This window comes from Lepidochelys kempii, chromosome 1, assembly GCF_965140285.1.
Source record: "Lepidochelys kempii isolate rLepKem1 chromosome 1, rLepKem1.hap1, whole genome shotgun sequence".
Lineage (NCBI taxonomy): Eukaryota > Metazoa > Chordata > Testudines > Cheloniidae > Lepidochelys > Lepidochelys kempii.
In genome coordinates this window covers 328,199,823-328,221,597 of record NC_136380.1, presented here as the reverse complement: position 1 = coordinate 328,221,597, position 21,775 = coordinate 328,199,823, and the positions used below count along the sequence as shown (strand labels likewise).

The window sequence follows — 21,775 nt, the reverse complement described above, 5'->3', positions numbered from 1 at the left end:
TCAAGAGTTCACATAAAATTTGCATGTATTTCTTACACAGTGATCTTTATCTCAGACACAGCGTAAGCAGCATGTGATTTTGTAGCTGCTAATGAAATTCTGTGTTTTAGAAGTTGAAACCAGTGTTCAGAAGAAATGACATAAATTATCAGTCTATGTTTTACAGCTGCCCTGGGGCTGCAGTAACTAATATAATCCTCACTGTTTTTAAACAGAAAAATTCATTTTACTAAACGCATCCAATTTGTTGTTGTTCTGTTTTATTTTGCTTTTAACTCAGAATTTATCTCCTTTGTCCCGCTTCATAGCTTCACTCTGCAAAGTGCTATTGACAATGGCTGCATGGTGTCCACTTTTGCAAATAATAAAAAGGAAGGAAGGGGTGAACCCAGGATTTAGCGAGATTACAGAATGATTTGAATAGGTTGAAAAAATGGCCAGATGTTGGGAAATTGATGTTCATTATTAAGAAAATGCATTTGGGGACGCTCTACCAGCAGGACAAATGCTCAGTAAATGGATTCAAGTTATATGAGACACATAGAGAGGGAGATACAACACAGAGCTGAAGTGAAGAGAGCCACAATGGTGTTAACATTTACCACAGTGGCCAAAGCTACCTGCCAAGAACTGGAAAAAACTATGGTAAATCAAAGATACCACTTAATTGTCACTGCTTGTAAGATATTGATTTGTAACATACCCCTAGGCCTGTATAATCAGAGAGCACATAAAAATTATCTACATGCACAGAGGAGCATAATGCTTGCTTATGATCTGACTGTTCTCTTTTTACTATCTATAATGACATTTATTATTCATTATTAATTATTATTAATTATAATGGTTGTTGTCATGAAGAGAAGCCTGGAGAAGAACTGGATTAGGACACCTGATTATGTTGTACTCATGTCCTTCATTAATAGTGGCTGTTTGATGTGTAAGCTTATGTAAGATAACTGGTTTTACTATGTCTCAGTTTCCCTATCTGTACAATGGAGATAATGCGATACTTACTTTGCTTTGTAAAGCACTTTGAGCTCATTTGATGAAAAATGCTACATAGGAGCTAAGTATTCTTCTTCTTCTCATAGTGACTTAATAGAATGTGGGAACAGAAAGCATAAAGATACTAAGATAAAGCTGCTCATCAAAAAAGAAAAATAGTAGATACTTGGGACAGAAAAACCACAGCGTGTTATATTTATTGAGGCACAAGCAGGATAAGTCAAGATGAATCTTTTTGTCTATCTAAGCCTCTTTTATTTTTATATTCTGTACAATGTAAAACCATTCTTTCCTATAGCTACTTAAGCTAAATTTCCCCCAACCTGGGGCTAAATTACGATGCAGTTTTGCTGGGAGTACTGTGAAGAAGCTCTTAGGCCAGTTGCTACCATTAAATATTATGGCACCTATTTTCAAATGCAGGCGTGTGCAAGTGTATGCAAATAACTGCATGTGCTTGTTATGCACAGAAATACCCAGTGCACATATACACATGAGCTATTTATGTATACACATGCCCAACATGCTCATGCACACAGGCCAAAAAGTTCAAAGAAATGGGTCTAAAGTCAGGCTCCCGAAGTCTTTGACATTAACCATAAATAAATGGTTGATTTTAATGGCTAGGAAGTCAGTGGGATCTCTGGGTGCTCAATACTGTAAATCAGGCCATTCATTTATGATAGGTTTCAGAGGAACAGCCGTGTTAGTCTGTATTCGCAAAAAGAAAAGGAGTACTTGTGGCACCTTAGAGACTAACCAATTTATTTGAGCATGAGCTTAGCTCACGAAAGCTCATGCTCAAATAAATTGGTTAGTCTCTAAGGTGCCACAAGTACTCCTTTTCATTTATGATAACTACCCAAAAATGGATTTGGATGCCTGATTTTAAATATCTTCTGAACATTTTGGACTTATGATATTTCATGTATAACTTGGTTGTGTACACTTGTATGTAAGGATCCATGCCAAATTTGAAAATCTGACTGTGTATGTCAAGCTTCCAATTCCCCATTTGTAACCACTACTCTACACTCTTTACAAAACCAAGGGCTTGATCCAAAGCCCATTGTTATCAATGAAAAGACTCCTGTTGACTTTGTGGGCACTGGATAAGGCCCTGTGGATCCTGTTTGAAGTCCAAACATTCACTCATTCACTAGCTGTATATTTAAAGTAAAAATACTGGGCCAGATTCTCATTTATGGCCATAGAACCTTAAGTGCAGCTTAGGAGAGGTACAGAAGTACCCTTTCCATTCCCCCAGTCCAGGAACTGCTCTTCACCAGGTTAATCTCCCTAAACCCGGAGCTGCTGTAACCTCCACTAACTACCAACAGCTACAAGGAAACATAACAGTTGCCAGGATTTGCTAGGGCAGGGCAAAGTCCTGGCCAGGCCTCCTATGCTTGCAGCGAAGAGGAGGGGTGACAGTTGCTCTATAACACCTCTGCATCCTCCCATGCACAAGTGATTTTCCCTATTTCCCCAAGATTTAGGACTGGTTTGTGCTAGAGCAGCCAGAGTATAGCTCAGGTCCCCCATGGTCCCCCATTTTCTCCAGCACTGACAGTAGCAAGATTATGTTTTGTTCCAGGGAAAGTTTGAGTTTTTCAAAGAATTTGATTTTGTCCAACTGTGTATTTTTAATGCTAATATGTGGCAGAAGTGGAAAACATTGCAACACAGAAAGTTTCTAATGTAACACTATGAAGTTCATGCGCACAACTTTTGTATATTTAGCTATCTAGAGACAAAATAGTCTGGAATCAGACAGGACCTACTGACTCTCCTTGACTTCTTCATCTCTAAAACCTATAATTACCAACATTTTTTTACTGCTTTTTATTTTAGCAACAGACATGCTACAAATACACTGCAGAGAGCAAATGCAATTCTCAGTTGAAGTTTCCTTATCTCCTGGAGTAATGTTGCATGCACACTTATAGCACTGGAGGTAACAATCACTCACCCTTTAGGCTGGCTCTCAAACTCTTCTGCCCACTGCTCCTGGGTATCCTCAGTGGAAAGATCCACATCTCGGGTTGTGGCAAAATTGAACTCACTGCCTTCAGTTCCATGGAAATAAATGGAGTTTCCATCTGATTGACAGCTATGCTATAGATAAAAGGAACATGCAAGAGGTGGTTGTTAAATGGTTTTTGTTTTTAATGGCAGCTGTCTTGCTCACGTACAATCAGAGCTCAGAAAAAGTCATTAAATTATTTAGCATTGACACCTGAAACAGAACAAAAAATAGTTTGTTCATTCTTCTTTATCTTTCTTGAACAACTCCCAGTTATTACTGCCTCTCAATATCATATTTTCTATTGTCTTCAATTTCAGACCTCTGTAAAGTGTATAACTTTGTTTTCATAACAATAACAATTTTAAAGCATTACATTGCATCTAGCTCAGACCAAAAATCACATTCATATATTCAAATAACTTAGTAGTATATTCAGTCTAGGGTGGATGTTTTGCCCGTTTAGAGGTTCAGAGATATGTCTTGAAACAAATGCCAGATCTTCTTTGCCTGAATATTTGCCAATGGAATGTTGCGGTTTGTTATTATTAGTCATATAAATGATATTAAATAAATAAATTAGATTTAGATAACATAATAACGTTTGGACTTTTGACATTTATAAATGAAAAACTATTACATATGTTTAATTCAAACATATCATTTTCTGTCGGCACCATGTTGCTGAGATTCTATTATTATTAATTTGTATTAGAGTAACACACAGAAGCTGAACCAAGATGGGGGCCCTCTGGGCTGAACTCTGTATAAACGCAAAGCAGGAAGCAATCTCTGCCCTGAAGAGCTTGCAGTCTAAAGAGACTGGGGGGAGGAAAGGGTGAGGAGAAAAAGGAAACATTATTATTCCCAGATGGGAACTGAGGCACAGAGAGATTAATTTAGTTGCTCAAGCTGACACATGAAATTGGCTGCAGAGCTATGAACTGAACACAGATCTCCTGAATCCAGTCTGAAAGAACATCCTTTCTCCAATCTTTTTAATCCCTTTCTACAAATACTCTTGGTCTGTGAAAGATGCTTTTCATCTGGCTTAAAAATTCAGAAGAAAACCATATATCTTTTCTTCTTTCTGAAATCCCAGTTTTGCTGGTGGCTAAAATTTCCCCATTTCTAGTGACCGGATGAAAGGGGGTAAACTTTCAAAATGTGAGAAAGTTGATCAAGGAACTTAGTAGCATACAATTTCTGTTATTAAAATAATTAGATTAAAACACTTTTCAAGAGAGCCTTGGGTATATTAAAAACGGAAGGATGAAACAAGAATTGGTTAATTAGAATAATTTTCCATTACTATCACAATTCATAAGAATGAGATACAATAATGAGATTTCATACTCTGGGAATTATTGCTGGATGCGAAGTCACATTGACCTTTTCAGTATAATCTATGCTGGCTGCTCTAACTCAAACCCCTCGTAACTGGTGACTGTCTGTAAAGGGGGATGAGTATGATGCCCAACTAAACTAATAAGAAAGAAAAAAGGTCAAGGTAGTGTCAGGGTAATTCCATAACTTATATAAGATATAGGCTATGGAAAGCAATGGAAAACTGCACAATATTTCTTTTCATAATTTCATAAGAACAAAGTAAAAATGATGATGCTTGGTAGCATTCCAGAGCTCATCGTCAATTTAATACTATGAGAGCAAATTAAAATTGAAGCGAGTTTGCCAATGATTTTCAAACTTGGGTACCTAAAGTTAGGCAGTTTAGTTCCTATTTAGGCTTGTAAATAGGAGACCCAATATTCAGAGGTGTGGAGTACCTGCAGCTTTCATTACTAGAGAAGTAACCATGTCTGAATTTAGCCCATTGACTTTTTGGTCTAAGGGCATGCAGATTGTTGCTATATTTATGTTGGAATGACAGTCAGATTCAGTGCAAAATAAGAACTACTAAACTTCACTTAGAGAATGAAACATGGTATAAAGATATAAAGAGAATTTCAGCAGCTGAAATAAGTAAACTTCTGTGAATATATTTAGTCCCAAATAGAGGTCAAAGCAATTATGAGATTTAGAAATGCTGATAAGCCAGGAGCTATGTTTACTCTAGAAATAACAAGAATTCTACCACAAATATACAATAAAGCTTGAACCAGTCAAGAAAATACCATGACACATTAAATATGAGACAACCCAATATACCTACAACTGAAAGAACAATTTTTTTTTCCACTGGGTTGTGACACAAAGTATGTATTGATAGCAACTATTATCTGAACACAGTTTTCTATTTTATACCTCTCTGAAAAGCATCCCTTGTACTACATTGTTATTAACTACATATGAAATGTATTTTGCTCATCTATTTTAGTACCTTTTATGTTTGCATATATCGCTCACTTGAGACTTAAGAGTAAAATTAATTTGTTTATTTTGTTACTTGATTTTCAGTATATCCATTTGCAGAATGGGGAGGAAGCTAGCCATTTATCTGTCATTCAATCTGCCACAAAATTCTTTTTTTATGCTCAGAAATAGTGAAAATGAATATACAGAATGAAAATTAATCCTTAGGCTGCAGGATCCAACTTTTCAAGTTTCGGTCTTGTTTTATCTTTTATTAAACAGACAGAACTTAAAGTGGAGAGAATTATCTACCATAGTTGCATATAGACACTGGAGCATCATTTATAGATCTAGTATAGTTCTCAGTTGGCAAGTTACAACCAAGCATTCATTTGATAGCTGACTATACCGTTTGTAATTACTTACTTGATGAAAGGCAGCAATTAAGATCTACCTCAAACAGATGTAACCACATTAACATTTAATGGGTAGTATGTCCTTCTGCAGTCTACAGTAATATATATTATGGTAAGTGTGACGGAGTTTCCATTAAAGTAGACTGGATAAGTAAATAGTCATTTTGACTACAGAGTAAAAAAAAAGTCATTTTTATTGTGATGTACTGCAGCTGTGTGCAGAAGCTTTGCAAAATTCAACAGGACACAAAGCTATAACTTATCTAATTAGGTCTATAAAACTATATTTTTACTTTCAGATAAAGCTCTGTTGTGTCTGTGTTTTGGGTTGTGTATGTGTGTGTATTCCATACTTATTTTGTGTTAATTAGGTTAAATTGACCTTTGTTCAGGTTAACTTTGGCTGTAGTCAACTTTTTTACCTGTGACACAGCTACACTGGAGAGAAAGTTTAAACTGAGGTTTATGAGTTTATTGTTATGTGAGTTACCAATAAAGGCAAAGCCCATGAAAGGGAGTGGCAAAGATGTTCAGAACGGAGGCTTGGATTTTTAACAGAGTCTAAAGGAGCCAGGTACCCCTATGCCATTAAAATCCCTGCCTGAGTGTCTAAAGTTGGGTACCTAGAAATCCATACTGGGATACCTAAACGTAAGTGGCCTGATTTTTAAAGGCACTAAACACCCATAGTTCTTATTAGTCACAACGGGAGCAGTGGGTGCTTATCAGCACTTTTGAAAATCAGCTCAGCATTCTGTTCAGAGAAAGATGGGAACTCCATTGATTTACAGATTTTTGGTCTTGATCTCAGCCTTCAAGAGCCTTACTCTGACCTGCCATGTTATCTGTGAAATTTGTTTTCCTTATATAACCATCCTCAGTTTGTGCTTCATTTCTGATTTACATTTAAAGTTTTTCTTTTTCTTTTATCTTTTTACAGAAGTTAATTTGGCCTTGCATTTAAGATACTGGACATCTTTTATCTAAATGATCAATTTAAGAGTCAACGTTCTCAGTTATATCTTGATTTATACTTTTTTGAATGTGTATGCAACATTAGATTAAATTGCTAAATAATATTTATAATTCAAGAGACCATATGACATCAGTACATGAATGTATTTCCCTCTGTTGTGATTGAAGCATCAATTGCAGTTCCATAGTTAAAGCTGCATTGAGTTTTGCATTTAAAGCAGGGATTCAATCACATATGAAGCATACACCATATCACCCTCCAAATTACAGCATTCCCTCTGAGTACAAAATCAATTTTTCTGAAAATTTACAAGTATATGGCTTAGTTTATGAGTTAAAATTAATTTAGAAAATGGATCCTTTAAGAAATTAAAAACCTGTGTCATTCCATAGTTTTCTTCTAAATTGTCTTAATAATAGAATAATTATTCCCATATAGTTCAAACTTCCCATATAGTTAAAACTCACTGAAGTTATGTTCAAGCTACTTCTGAAAACTTTGTTTTAGGATTAATGGTAATTTTTTGTTATTCTTCACAACTGAAAATTTTTCTTCAGCAGAGGCTGACAATTTTATGTTCTTCTACAGAAAATTCCATCACCTCTTTTAATATAGCGGCCACCTCATATTGTTCTCAATGAGAGTGAGGCTACAGGGCTGCCATTAGCAAAATGGTGTGTCAAGGTTCCTTCCCCACTCTGAACTCTGGGGTACAGATGTGGGGACCTGCATGAAAGATCCCCTAAGCTTATTCTTACCAGCTTAGGTTAAAAACTTCCCCAATGTACAAATTTGCCTTTTCCTTGAACAGTATGCTGCCACCACCAAGCGTTTTAAACAAAGAACAGGGAAAGAACCCACTTGGAGACATCTTCCCCCAAAATATCCCCCCAAGCCCTACACCTCCTTTCCTGGGGAAGGCTTGACAACAACCTCACCAATCTGTACAGGTGAACACAGACTCAAACCCTTGGATCTTAAGAACAATGAAAAATCAATCAGGTTCTTCAAAGAAAAATTTTAATTAAAGAAAAGGTAAAAGAATCACCTCTGTAAAATCAGGATGGTAAATACCTTACAGGGTAATCAGATTCAAAACATAGAGAATCCCTCTAGGCAAAACCATAAGTTACAAAAAGACACAAAATCCGGAATATACATTCCCTCCAGCACATCTTATTTTACCAGCCATTAAACAAAAGGAAATTTAACGCATTTCTAGCTAGATTACTTACTAATTAAACAGGCGTTGTAAGGCTGCATTCCTGATCTGTTCCCGGGAAAGCATCACACAGACAGACTGCTTTGTCCCGCCCCCTCCAGATTTGAAAGTGTCTTGTCCCCTCATTGGTCATTTTGGGTCAGGTGCCAGCGAGGTTACCTTAGCTTCTTAACCCTTAATTTTATAGCACTGTTTTCAGAAAGGTGGTTACCCTTCCCTTTATATTTATGACATGGTGGATTTCAGAATGGCCTCTGCCTCCCGTGGTTGCCAGTAAGAGTGAAGCCATGCTGTCCTCAGGGAAGATGGCAAGCCACAAGAAAATGAAAAATGAAAAAAATCGAATGTATGTTTAAAAATCAATTTAATCGAATCTGGTACTAAAAATACCCATTTCATACTAACTGCAACTGTATGGCTATTGCATGCCATTAAGGCAAAATTAAGGTTGCTTGGGTGTCTTAGCTGTGCATTCTCATACCTCAACATGTATGGATTCCTTTTCAGTTTTAACCTTAACTCTGAATTTCCTGAGTTTTTTATGCATGATTTTTAGGGTAATTAGAACATCCCTGTAATGCTTTAGTGCTAAAGTTACTGGCATGTATTCAATATTGACTCCAGTTTAACCTAGGTTTTATCTGAGAATTTTTTTTTGTACATAAATTGCTCCATTAAATCAGTCCTTTAAATTGCAGCTGTGGTATTATGTTAAGTTGTGTTATGTTGTATCACATGGCAATGCAATATGCAATGGCTAAAATCTAAATGAACAACACATTTTTGGAGTGGATACAACTATCAGTTTGTCTAGCAAACACTGGTCCACTTTTTGGCATATTATCAATAGACTAGGCATCCCTCTAAAAGCTTATAACTTGAATTATCCATGGGTGTTTCAAATCCAGGAATAAAAAAATCTTCCACAGCACAATATGAGGACATTAGATAATCATTTGAAGATAGTGACTATGGGAAAGAGCACAGAATGGTTTCAGAATCCAGCTTTTGAGAAGAGTCTGTGTTTGATCAATCCTGCATTACTCTATAAGTTACAGTTTTTAGATATTATATAATCTTTTAGATATTATATCAGTCTTTCACCTAATTTAGGAAGATGTCTCTAGGAAAACCTACTGATCTTCTGAAGGTTAGAAAAGTTTCAATTAGGACTGTTCTAATCTGTTGGATTTCAGAGGCAAATGACTAAAAACACATGTGGTTATTCTCATAATTGTTTTTGTTTTGTTTATGGATTGGATCAAGGCTCAGAATCTAACTTAAGAAATATTCCCAGATTTTTGCTATCACTGTGTCTTTCCTAACCCTAGTGCTACACTATATGACAATACATATTTGCATGAAGAGGTATTGGGTAAAATTTTCAAAAGTAATGTAGGCTCCTAAATCACTTAAGCACTTTTGAAAAATGTACTCATTATTAATGATTTGTATTACAGAAATATCTAGAGGCCTCAGCTGAAATCTGGGCCCCACTGTGCTAGGCACTGTAAAAATACATAGTAAGAGACAGTTCCTGCCCTGAAGAGTTTACAGTCTAAATCAGGGATCTCAAACTCAAATCATTATGAGGGCCACATGAGGACTAGTACATTGGCCTGAGGGCTGCATCACTGAAAACTTTTCATAAAACAATACAAAAGTATAGTCAAAAACGAAAAAAATGAAGAGTATTAAAAGTCAATGTATTAACTTTTTAAAAACTGTAATGCGAAGAGGTGTTTTAATAAAATATAAACACCTGTAACTATTCCTTATGTGGTCAGTAACACTGTTGATGATCTACACCAGGGGTCTCAAACACGCATCCTGTGGGCCTTTTCCTGCGGCCCACCATAGGCGCTGACTCTCTCCTGCACTGCGTAACACTTTCCACCCCCCGGTCACAGTGCAAAGTTGAGAGGGAAACTGAGGCTCACCTAGGAATTATAAAAGTGTTACAGAAAATTTCCACTTCATCACAGACACTGTCCAGTGTCCCAAAAGAGACCCCTGGGCAATGGGGGGTACTTAGGGGTGCCCAGAGCCCCTAACAGAGAGATCCCTGTGTGATGGGGGATGGTGCCCGGTGCCCCTAACTAACAGTCTATCACAGGGGTCTGAAACATATGGCCCCACTCCTACCCTATCTCTTCCTACCTCTTCCCTGCCCCCATTCCAAACCCTTCCCCAAAGTCCCTGCCCCAACTCCACCCCCCCGCCCCTATTCCAACCCCTTCCCCAAATCCCTGTCCCTGCCCTGCCTCTTCTCCGCCTCCTCCCCTAAGCATGTGGTGTCCCCGCTCCTCCCCCCTCCCTCCTGGAAAGTCCTAAGTGCTGCCAAATAGCTGTTTGGTGGTGGAAGTGCTGGGAGGTAGGCAGAGGAGCGGGGACGCAGTCCGCTGGGAGTGTGGAGGGAAGAGGGGAACTTGGCTACGGGCAGAGTCGGTGCCTATGGTGGGCTGCAGGAAATAACTCCACGGGCGCATGAGCATGTTTGAGACCCCTGGTCTAAATAGACAAGGGGTGAGAGGGGAAACAAGTACAAAGAAGTCACACAGCAGATCAGAGGACAGAACCCAGATCTTCTAACTTTGAGTCCAGTGGCCAAGTTACTGGACCATGCTGCCTCTCAAAATAAAAATATTTGATTTCAGTTTTATAAGTGTGGCACAGTAACACTCTGGTTTACATAGGTCTGCAGGGACATATGAAACTTTCATAAAATAAGATACCAGTAAAACTGTGGGAATATGCATTACAAGACTGGCAAGGGAACAGAGAGACACAAATTTGGGTTAAAAATTGGGGGGGTTCATAAAAATCAGGCTTCTTTCCTATTTGTTTATGTCAAAAATTGTGAATCAACAAATATTATCCTGTTTCCCTGATTGTATGGATTTCTTTTGCTTGAAAGGCAGAACACAGTGTAACTAAGTGATACAATTTTGCCATTCAGAAAGCATCAAAAAGAAACATCAGTGCTACATTCCCCAGTGTAACAGATTTTTGGCCTCACTTGTGGATAACATCTTCTTGAGGTTGATCCCCATACTCAGATGTAAATGTTAGTGGCTTCACCTCTGTGCTTTTAAAGTATTCTCAGTCACCTTTACCATCATTTAATTAGGTTTCTATTAAAGATGAGCACTGATGCACCTCTTTGCAGTATCTCTCTGGGGCCTAATGGCCCTGACGAGTCTTTCCAACAGCTGAAGCCTCACAATTAATTTTTTGGCAACATTGCTTACAGTGGATTGAATATACTGGGCATTTGGGCAATGCCAGCTTGCAAAGGGCTGGTGGCAGATGGAAAGAAATCTGCCCAGTATGCCTCACCTTTCCATAAGCAGAGTCATCAATTTCCTCCATTAAGGAGTTGTCACTCGGCCCACCCAGCTGGAAGAACATTACAAATAACCAAGCTGGCTGGTGGCACACAATTCAAATACAAAATGCACTTTAAAAGGAAACTAAAATATTGTTTGTAGGCCAATTGAAAATGCATTACTTTGACCACAGCCAATTTTTTAATGACTGTAATATTTTAAGTGATTATTTTTTGCCACTTCAGATTGCTCCTTGGAGAGGAGAGGTTTCTTTTTAATTAAAATCTAGGCAGTGCAAATAGATGAGATGTTAGAAGCAGAGGAAAGAGAAATAGAATGAAGAAAATTAATTAAAGCTGCATTATTGGCAGAGTCATAAATTAGACATTGTGTCTTGCTGGGAGTGAGTTATGTTGGTATTTGGAACTTCAAGATTTTAAATGTGATAGCAGGTACGTGGATTGAACTGATGTTAATACAATTCTAATTCACATACAATTTCTTGCCCTGCTAACATATTTAAAGGTATAATTGCCATCATTCGGAACTAAGCAGTTCTATGATTTTGACTATGAGGACTTCTGGGTTGAAGTCCTTCCTATGTCTAAAGGAAATATGATAATAGAATTGGACACATTTCCCCATTAGGTAAATAGAGTTTCTAACATTTTCCACATGTTAGATTTTTAGATAATTTACAGCAAGTTACAAAACTGAAAACTTGGCTAAGAAAGCAGACCAGGTGCAAGCAGGGTTACAGTGCACCTTCCCCTTGCAAAACAATAGGTTGAAACTTGCTCTGTAATGTGATGAGAAGCAGTTTATAAAGTGTGATTTTGCTCATCATTTCTTGTTACAGATTGTCATTCAAATGGTAGCACTAGAAACAATTCGCCTTTTTATGAATCAAGCAACATTAATTCTTTATGTGGAGTATTTTATGATGCATGTATAAATTGACTGTACAACTAATACATTGCAAACTTGGGATTAAAACTATTTTCAGCAATGGTTTGAATGGTTATTTGAACGGTATGTGTGCAGATGTGTTAGAACCACTGATGTTTTAGTATTCCAAATGTGTTATTCTACAGTAGTGAGCCTGATTCTGATCTTGCTTACCCGGGTAAAAACCAGAAGTAACTTTATGGAAGACAGCATTCAATGATGTGAAAGGAGAATCAATCCCAGTGGTTTGATCTCTTTTACATTTCACCAGTGTTACTTTACATTGCTTATATTATGCTGTATCACACAGTGAACTGGGAAGGCCAGATCCTTTGTTGTTTATAGTGACTAACTCAGTGTTTCTCAAAAGCGACCACCATGGCAGCATGTGGCCACCAGGGGGTTTTCCTGCAGCCACAGACTCCTGGGCTGTGACTGGGAAGGGGTCAAAGTAGAACCCCTTCCCCTCCCTGTTGCTCCTGGATGCACCACATTGGTGATGGTTGCTGGGGCCATCAGCAGGGGTTGGGCCCTGCCCCCCTCTTGGGGCACAACGCTGGAGAAGCAGGCAGCCAGTGAGTTCCCCACCTTTCCAGGGGTGGTGGGGCTCAGGCTTTGGACTTCATCCCTGAGGTGGCAGTCTCTGGCCTCAGGGCTTTGGTCTCCAGCACAAGGCTCTGGCTGTGAAGCAGCGAGGCCCAGGCTGTGGCTGCACGGCTTCAGGCTCTGTCCGTGGGCCCTGTCCCCTGGCCGTGGGGCATTAGGCTCTGCTTCCCCTCCCCCCGCTGACTCCCCTGGCCACCCATCCAGGGCTTAATTTGTGTGTAGACAAGCCCTTAGTTAGAGCAGTCCTGGGGCTGTTCTGATTTCTCCTGGGGGTTGAGAATACAGGAGGCACAAAGGTAGATTCAGTCAGCATTGTCCCTTTCACTCTTTTCTTGCAAGCAAACACAGTTAATACAGACCAGAGACTTGATTCCTCAACCTACTGTTTGATATCATTTTTAAAAACTACAAAGGAAATATACAATGTTGTTCATTTGAAATAAATAAATAGAGCACAATCAGTTCACAATGGTAAAATATATATTAAAAAGGTCAATGCCAGGATGTTGGTGGTGAAAAAGAACACATTGTGACAAAACTATGTCACTCACACTGCTTCACTGGGGGTTCAATGAAGATTTGGAATTCTGATCTGGACTTGCTATTGTGGAGTAGTTTAGCCAGTCTTTTTGCCAGTGTCTTGTGAGTTTGCGTGCATGACTTCTCCGCTTGCTGACACCCAGCAATGCACATTCAGGAAAAAGATGTGGAAAAAATCCCAGATCTAGGATTGTGCAAATCACTAAAGCACTATGGGTGGGGGGCTAGGACGTGAGTTTAGCCAGTCAGTTGATGAAACCGCCACAAGTGGCACAGCAGCTGGCATATCTTTGTCATACACGGCAGATGCCTGCTCAATTAAGGAAGATATTCTGATTTACAGATGTACTTCCAAGGTATTTTTCTGAGGGCGAACTTTGATCCCCTTGAACTGGCACATTTTTAAAAAATTTAGATTGGAGTGAATGAAGTCAATCTTCATTGTACACATGGCAGAACTATTTGGAAAAGCATGCAATGTATGTTCAAAGCTTCATAATTAACAAAATAGGGGACATGCACACCGGGAGAGTATCCCACAACAGGGTGCTCACACTATCGTCAAGTGGATAATACACTGAGAAACATTTTTAAAACAATCCATTGTATGCAGTACATCTCTTACAGTATTAGCCTATTTGATCCAGACAGTGTGTCTGAGTTTGATAGAGTCCCCAACTTTGGCACCTGAGCGATTTTAAGTGGCTGGATACCTGTCTTTATCTCTCCTTTTCTATCAGAAAGAAATATGGATGATTTTCTGTTCTCCCAATGTCGCCTGCTGTAAGGAGCAAGTACATGGTGAAGCACTTGTCAGATTGATATGCAAACGTGTAGATTTGCAACTGCTCATCTATTTGAAAAACATGCCATATTGCAGCTGCTTTGTTTAGGATGTGTTGTAGGTTGGGAGTGTATGTGAGAAAGAATAAATATGTGAAATGCCCTCATTTCTCTTTGGGTTTCTTTCCCTTTGTCCTATGAAATTAGTCAGCCTTATGGTATAATTTTTCAAGTAGTTTTGGAGAGGAATAGAACACTCATCCTACATTTTCTATATGCACAACATAGACTGAATTAGTTGTGCAATAAAGTGTTTCTGACAAATAATAATATCCAGGAAATCTGACTGATGTTCAGAAGTGTCAGTTAATTTGATGGGGGAAAGCCATTGATGGACTGTAGTGGACTTCAAGAAAGATTTTAATGTCAAACCACACAAAATGCTAATTGACAGGAAGTGGAGGGAGGGCATAAAAATGGCAGGCAGAGATATTTGTATGGCCACAGCAGTTTGGATATCAGACAAGGGTCTGAATGATTTGAAATGGAAAATACTGGAGTGCTGCAAAGACCTGATTTTTGGGACTGATTAAGACTGATTTTGTGAACTGCAGATAGCCATCTAAAAGAGAGTGTTGAAAAGTAATGAATGCAGTACGGTGATGAAATTTGCTGATACTGCATTGGGACAACAAGTGTATATCCACCCCCAACTTAATGAAGGGGTATTGGCAGATCCCCTTGATGCCTGAGGCTAATGAGAAGACTGCCTTCTTCACTCCATTTGGATTATATCAATTTAAGATGATGCTCTTTGGGCTCCATGGGGCTGTGGCCACCTTTCAGCGGTTGACGGATAGAATGTTGCAGCTGCCTGGATCACGTGCAGCTCCCTATATCAAAGATATTGCCATCTACAGTGAAGGGTGGGCTGACCATAAGGCACTTTAAGCAGTATTACTTCTTCTTCTTTTGTATGGCAATAGTGGAGCAGTGAAAGCAATAGCACGACTACAGTTAGGTCTTAAGGTCTCTTATCCAGTCCAGAGCAGAAGGGGTAGCCATGTGAATGGCAGCGACACCTCCAGCATGAGCACAGACAGCAGTACTGCAATCTCTTAAAGAGGCAGGATTGACAGCCAACCCAGCCAAGTGCCGACTGGCCATCTGGGAATTCACCTACCTGAGGTATGCAGTTGGAGGGTGATAGTTATGCCCTCTAGTGGACAAAGTCCAAGCCCTAGTGGACTGCTCCATCCTTTCCACTGAGAAGTAAGTTCATTGGTTCCTGGGATTAGCAGGGTACTATTGGCGATTCATCCCGAACTTCATCACCCTTGCTGCTCCCTTAACATCTGATAAAAGACTCTACACCCAAAAGGATCTATTGGATGATAAACTGCGATGAGGCATTCAGAACACTGAAAAGCCAGTTGAGCCAGGAACTGGTGCTATTCCATCTAGACTTCACAAAGCTATTTGTCTTACAAACCAATGCATCCAATGTCAGGCTCAGAACTCAGAGGAGAAGAACATCCCATCCTTTTCCTCAGTAGAAAGTTGTTCCTGTAGGAGGTTGCATACTCGGGCATTCAGGAGGCAGCCCTGGCAGTGAAATTCCAATGCCCTGTGATATTACTTATGGGGACAGCTCTTCTGTCTAATAACTGACCGTGCACCAATCCTATGACTGAACTTCATGAACAATCAACCCATGCATCATGCAATGGTACCTCTTGCTGCAGCTGTATAACTTCCAGGTGTCCCACTGTGCAGGTGTGGAAGATAAAAATGTGTATTTCTTTTCACGGGCCCAAGAAGACCCAGAGCAGCTCTATGGCACCATAGCTCAGGGTCTGAGGGAGAGGGGGTGTGATGGGGTATACAAACCCCACACTGGGGCCAGGTAGCCCTGCTCCTACAAGCCTGCTGAGCACACTGCAGTTGGAGGAGTGGGTTAAAAGTACTCCAAATCCTAGACAATGGGTTGTGGGAAGACTGCAGGAGAGAAGAATCCTTCTCCAAGGAGGTCAGGCAGAAGGTGGAGCCTGAGAGGGGACCACATAGCAGGTAAGGCCCCCTGCAGCAACTTCCCCCACCATCACCCACTTTAAAAAGCAGCAGGTGTTGCAGCGCACTGCTCATTTGGGAGTTTGTTTGTGAAGCTATTGACTGATGGGACTACAGGAGCCATGCTACAAACAGAAGGGGCATACAGGTAGGAAGTACCCAGGGTGGCAGATCTAGGCTTTCTGCGGGGAGGAACCTGCCAGTGTTACTTCCCACAGGGCTCTGGGCTGGGATCTGGTGGAGACGAAGGGCCCCGGTCTCCCTACCATGCTTCACTAGTCACTACACCACCAGACTTTCAAGCCTCTAATCGCATGGGAACAAACGTCGCTTGGTGATTAGATTGACAAACTCATTTAACTTATCACCTAAAACAGAGTACAGACTTAGAAAAATGGAATGTTAGTGAACTAATCCACTCTCTTTTCTGGCAGATACAATGTTGGTTTTGAAAGGGATTTTTGACAAGAAGCATTATGTGAAAAACAATAACAGAAAATGTGGAAATGGCAGAAGTGCTAGGTGATCTTTTTGTTTTAGTTTTCAACAAAATGTTAGTAGTGATGGGACGACTAACAGTGAATCTCAGTGAAAATGAAGTAGGATCAGAGGCTAAAATAGGGAAAGAACAAGTTAAAAATTACTTAGACAAGTTAGATGTCTTCAGGTCACCAGAGCCTGATGAAATACACCCTAGAATGCTCAAGGAGCTGACTAAGGAGATATCTGAGCTATTGGCAATTATCTGTGAAAAGTCATAGAAGACAGGAGAGATTCCAGATGACTGGAAAAGGGTAAATATAGTGTCAGTCTATAAAAAGTGAAATAAGGGCAACCCAGGGAATTACACACCAGTCAGCTTAACTTCAGTACCCGGAAAGATAATGGAGCAAATAATTAGGCAATCAATTTGCAGACACCCTTGCAGAAGATAATAAGGTGACAAATAACAGTCAGCATGGATATGTCAAGAACAAATTGTGTCAAACCAACCTAATAGCTTTGTTTTACAGGGCAGCAAGCCTTGTGGTTAGGGAAGAAGCAGTAGACATGATATATCATGACTTTAGTAATGCTAATGCTTTTGATACATCTCTCATGACCTCCTCTTAAACTAGGGAAATACAACCTAGATGGAGCTACTGTGAAGTGGGTACATAACTGGTTGGCAAACCTTTCCCAGAGAGTAGTTATCAGTGGTTGACAGTCAAGCTGGAAGGGCATATCGAGTGGGGTCCCACAGGGATCAATTCTGGGTACATTCTGTTCAATATCATCATCAATGATTTAGATCATGGCACAGAGAGTACACTTATAAAATTTGCAGACCAAGCTGGGAGGAGTTGCAAATGCTTTGGAGGATAGGATTAAAATTCAAAGCGATCTGGACAAACTGGAGAAATGGTCTGAAGTAAACAGGATGAAATTCAATAAGGACAGATGCAAAGTACTCCAGTTAGGAAGGAATAATCAGTTGCACACATACAAAATTGGAAATGACTGCCTAGGAAGGAGTACTGCAGAAAGGGATCTGGGGGTCATAGCGGATCACAAGCTAAATATGAGTAAACAGTGTAACACTCTCGCAAAAAAGCAAACATCATTCTGGGACGTAATAGCAGGGGTGTTGTAAGCAAGACACGAGAAGTAATTCTTCCGCTGTACTCCATACTGATTAGGCCTCAACTGGAGTACTGGGTCTAGGTCTGGGCACTCATTTCAGGAAAGATGTGGACAAATTGGAGAAAGTTAAGAGAAGCAACAAAAATGATTAAAGGTTATTGAAAAAATTGGATTTGTTTAGTTTGGAGAAGAGAAAACTGAGAAGGGGATGTGATAATAGTTTTGAAGTACATAAAAGATTATTACAAGGAGGGTGGAGAAAAAATGTTCTCTTTAACTTCTGAGGATAGGACAAGAAGCAATGGGCTTAAATTGCAGTGAGGGTGGTTTAGGTTAGACATTAGGAAAGACTTCCTGTCAGGGTGGATAAGCACTGGAATAAATTGCCCAGGGAGGTTGTGGAATCTCCATTATTGGAGCTTTTTAAGAGCAGGTTAGACAAACACCTGTCAGGGATGGTTTAGATAATACTTAGTCCTGCCATGAATGCAGGGTGCTGGACTAGATTCCAGCCCTATGATTCTATGGTATATAACTTTTCATTTGCTAAATTACCCAGTTTTTGCATGAAGTTTAACCATAGTTGTGTGCTGGTGCTACACAAGTGTAATTTTTAAAAAACCAACATATAGCTTTGCTTGCTAAATATGTATGTGCTGGTTATGTGTCTTTCAGGTATAGTAAGTGATGAGTTTTTGCAACAAAAATTACTGATAGTGTGCATCCAATTTTTTTTTTTTGCTCTTTTTTCCCCTTCTAAAATTCTACACCTATGGGCCACATCTTTTCCATGTTCAATTCCTTTAAACAGAAACTTTACAACTGCTTAAATTGATATGTGAAAAGGAATCCTTAGTTCCTGATAAAAAAAATTAATTGTATTCTTAAATAGAAATCTTGTTGCCTAACTCTGATACCCATACTCTTGAGCAGTTGTCTTCAGTGAGACTCCTTATGGAGTGAGGTACTATTCAACATCCATGAGGGTATTACAATCTGGCTACTGGACTTTAAAAACACTAGTTCCCGTCAGCTGATAGGAGCAGTATCTGATTCACATCAGTCCTTCCTTGACTTCAACATCTTCTTAACTGGTGAACTGGGGTTATGTATTCTTAAACATCACTGAAGAGATTGAGAGCACAATAAAGATAAAAACCACTATAGGAAATGACTTGACTAAATACACTAAACAAGCAGGACAGGATTACATTCCAAAATCCCATATGCAGAATTTTTCAATTTAATGTAAATTACTTTACTGAAGCAAAAAAGATGATTGCACTTTATAATGTACTATGAGTAGATTGCAATGTATAGTAGAAACAGCATTTATTTCTACAAAGGCTTATCAGAGGCCATACAAGTCTTATTATGGGGGGAAAGAATGAAGCCATAAACACTACCTCACTGCCCTGAATTCCACATCTGTTTCCTGTGCACTTGCCAAAACACTACCAATATCATTAGTGAACTTTGACGACACCACTGCTTTTTTGTGAATGAGCAATAAGATGCTAACAGCCAAGTCATTTGCTATTCAAGCTTTCGTATATTTTGCAGCATGTGGGGGAAGATTCTATCAGCTTTCCACACAAAGACATCTCATTGAAGTCAATGGGAGTTCTGTGCATGGAGGGGTTGTAGAACCAGGCCAACAGAGAGCATGCTCATGTACCTACCAAACAGCCTGCAGCCTTTCTATCAGGTGCTCTGATCTGGCCAGATCTCATACACTAAGCAGGCTCATGATGGAATGGAAGATTTCTGAAGAGCTATTTGGTGCTACAGGAAGTATTGATGATGATTCAGTAGATAGCACTCTTGTGTACACCCCAAATATTTCTGTAAATATGATGAGATATTTCAGGATTTTTGTATCAGTGCCCTTTCCTGGATGGCATCAGACCGGCTGAAATCCTGTAATTATGTCACCCTCTAGGAGGTTGCCTCAAAGAGAATAAAACTTGACCGCTAATGGAGATTCTCATTTAATTCCAGTGGCACAAGTTAGTATTTTTAGAACACAAGGTATAGACATCTATTCTTCAGGTCATATGTCTATGGAGTGGCTTGCACCCACTACATCTGTATGTACTGCAATGGATACATTATGCTCACCTAAGTCACATTTAGGAAAATTGGGGAGTGGGGGGGACGACTATACATTTGTGTAAATTTGAGTATTTTTGTTACAAGTTCACTGACTTCAAGAAATATTGTTTACAATGATTCTGTGAGAGATAATGTCACATTCAGCTTCACCATTGTCATTTCTGTCATAATGATATAAAACTGAAGGGAATTGCATGGGTAGGTGATGGAGCAATTATAATTGGCAGAAATACTACACTTCGGCTGACAAATACAATGACTGGAAAACACTTAGTGGAGAGACTTGTATTCATTTCAACAGTTCTGTACTGTTTTGCTAAAAGGAAATAGTTATACGTTTTCTGCTACATGATCTTTGACATGACAACTGTTACAAACCCCTGTTTAATTTTGGTAAATTGCAGAACAGTTTGAGTCAGATGTGATGGGCAAGAGGTCAAATGCTACTTCAAAGAGGATTAAAGAAAAAAAGAGCCAAATTCTGCAATATTTGGTGGTGGTAGCTCAAAATATACTTCTTCCATCAGAATTTGGCTGAAAGTGATTTTTCTATTACTACATGCATTCATTTTTTTTAAAAGTACAAAACAAAATTAAGCAAACCTTAACCGTGGCCCCAGGGAAGAAAAGCCAGTTGCCAGTGTCCACAGGATCAAGATTATCTTCTAAGACAATTTGTTTGTGAGCAGCATTTATGATCAGAATGTTGTCCAATGCCCAACAGGCTTCATACACTTCACCAGCATGTACATACTCCTGTTTCCACTGAAATTGAACATTCTCTCCTTTGGCATCTTCAGGAAGGTACTGGATGTGGATGACGGTGCTGACATTGGAAGGGGCTCTGTAGAACATCAAGATACAGAATCAGATCGAGATCAAGCCAGTGGAGGTTTGCCTGATCAAAGTGATTTACCAGATGGGATATAGCTACACCCATATCCTAACATGTCCATAGATTTTTTGTGCACAATAGAAAACAGTTTTAATGAGCACGGAGTTCAAGCATAAATCAAGATAATCCTCTCCAAAATACATGAGAAAATGAAGAGAAATAAGCATTCATTAAAAAATTAATGGTACTTTACTGGAATGTTACATAATGTTTTAGGAAAACCAAACTGATTTTACTATGAATTATTTACAATGGACACCATTAAAGTCAGAATTTGCCAACAGATTTTATGTGGTGGGATCTGACATTTTACAGTTTCAGCCTCTGCTTAGAATAGAAAATAATTGTGGTAACCATATGGTATCTCTTACAAATTTTGACATTTTAACAGCAACCACTGAATATCTGATTATAAAGGAACATGTTGCTTTAAAAGCCACAGTCTAAGGCACAGGCCCTGCACCAGAATTTACAATTAGCTCAGACAAAGAAACACAGAGCAATAGGTGTAAGAGGGCATGGAGCCCATAGAAAGAGGGACTCATGGAAGAAATGGGTTTTGAAAGAGAGATGCGGGATAGAAAGTTGCGGCTGTTTCAAGTGCAAGAGGAAGCTAAAAGAAGGTACAAAACTATTTTTTCAATAATTTTTTTTATATTTTTAAAACATATACACAGAAAAATGAACTGAACATAAATTTGTCATGATACATAAACTTTTCATAACATATTAACCTTTTACTACCTAGACTTAGCTATATTTGAAACATTTAATTAGATATAATATGAATTGTTAAAATATAAATCAATTATTTTTTGTATTACACAATTTACAAACAAAATTGGTTTATAAAAATCCAACGAGTTATATTATTAAAATAAGATAAAGAACAGAAGCAAAATTCA

At 39.0% G+C, this 21,775-nt stretch overlaps 1 protein-coding gene across 2 annotated transcripts in view; it reads right to left on the bottom strand.

The window, feature by feature from the left end:
* RELN (reelin) overlaps positions 1–21,775 on the bottom strand; it is a 456,663-nt gene that overhangs the window by 174,409 nt on the left and 260,479 nt on the right. For both annotated transcript variants that reach the window (XM_073328520.2, XM_073328521.2), the window contains exons 10-11: positions 20,579–20,819; positions 2,981–3,126 (exon numbers count right to left, since the gene is read on the bottom strand). In XM_073328520.2, the coding sequence (XP_073184621.1) occupies positions 2,981–3,126; positions 20,579–20,819 (387 nt within the window). The remainder of the gene's footprint in view (positions 1–2,980; positions 3,127–20,578; positions 20,820–21,775) is intronic.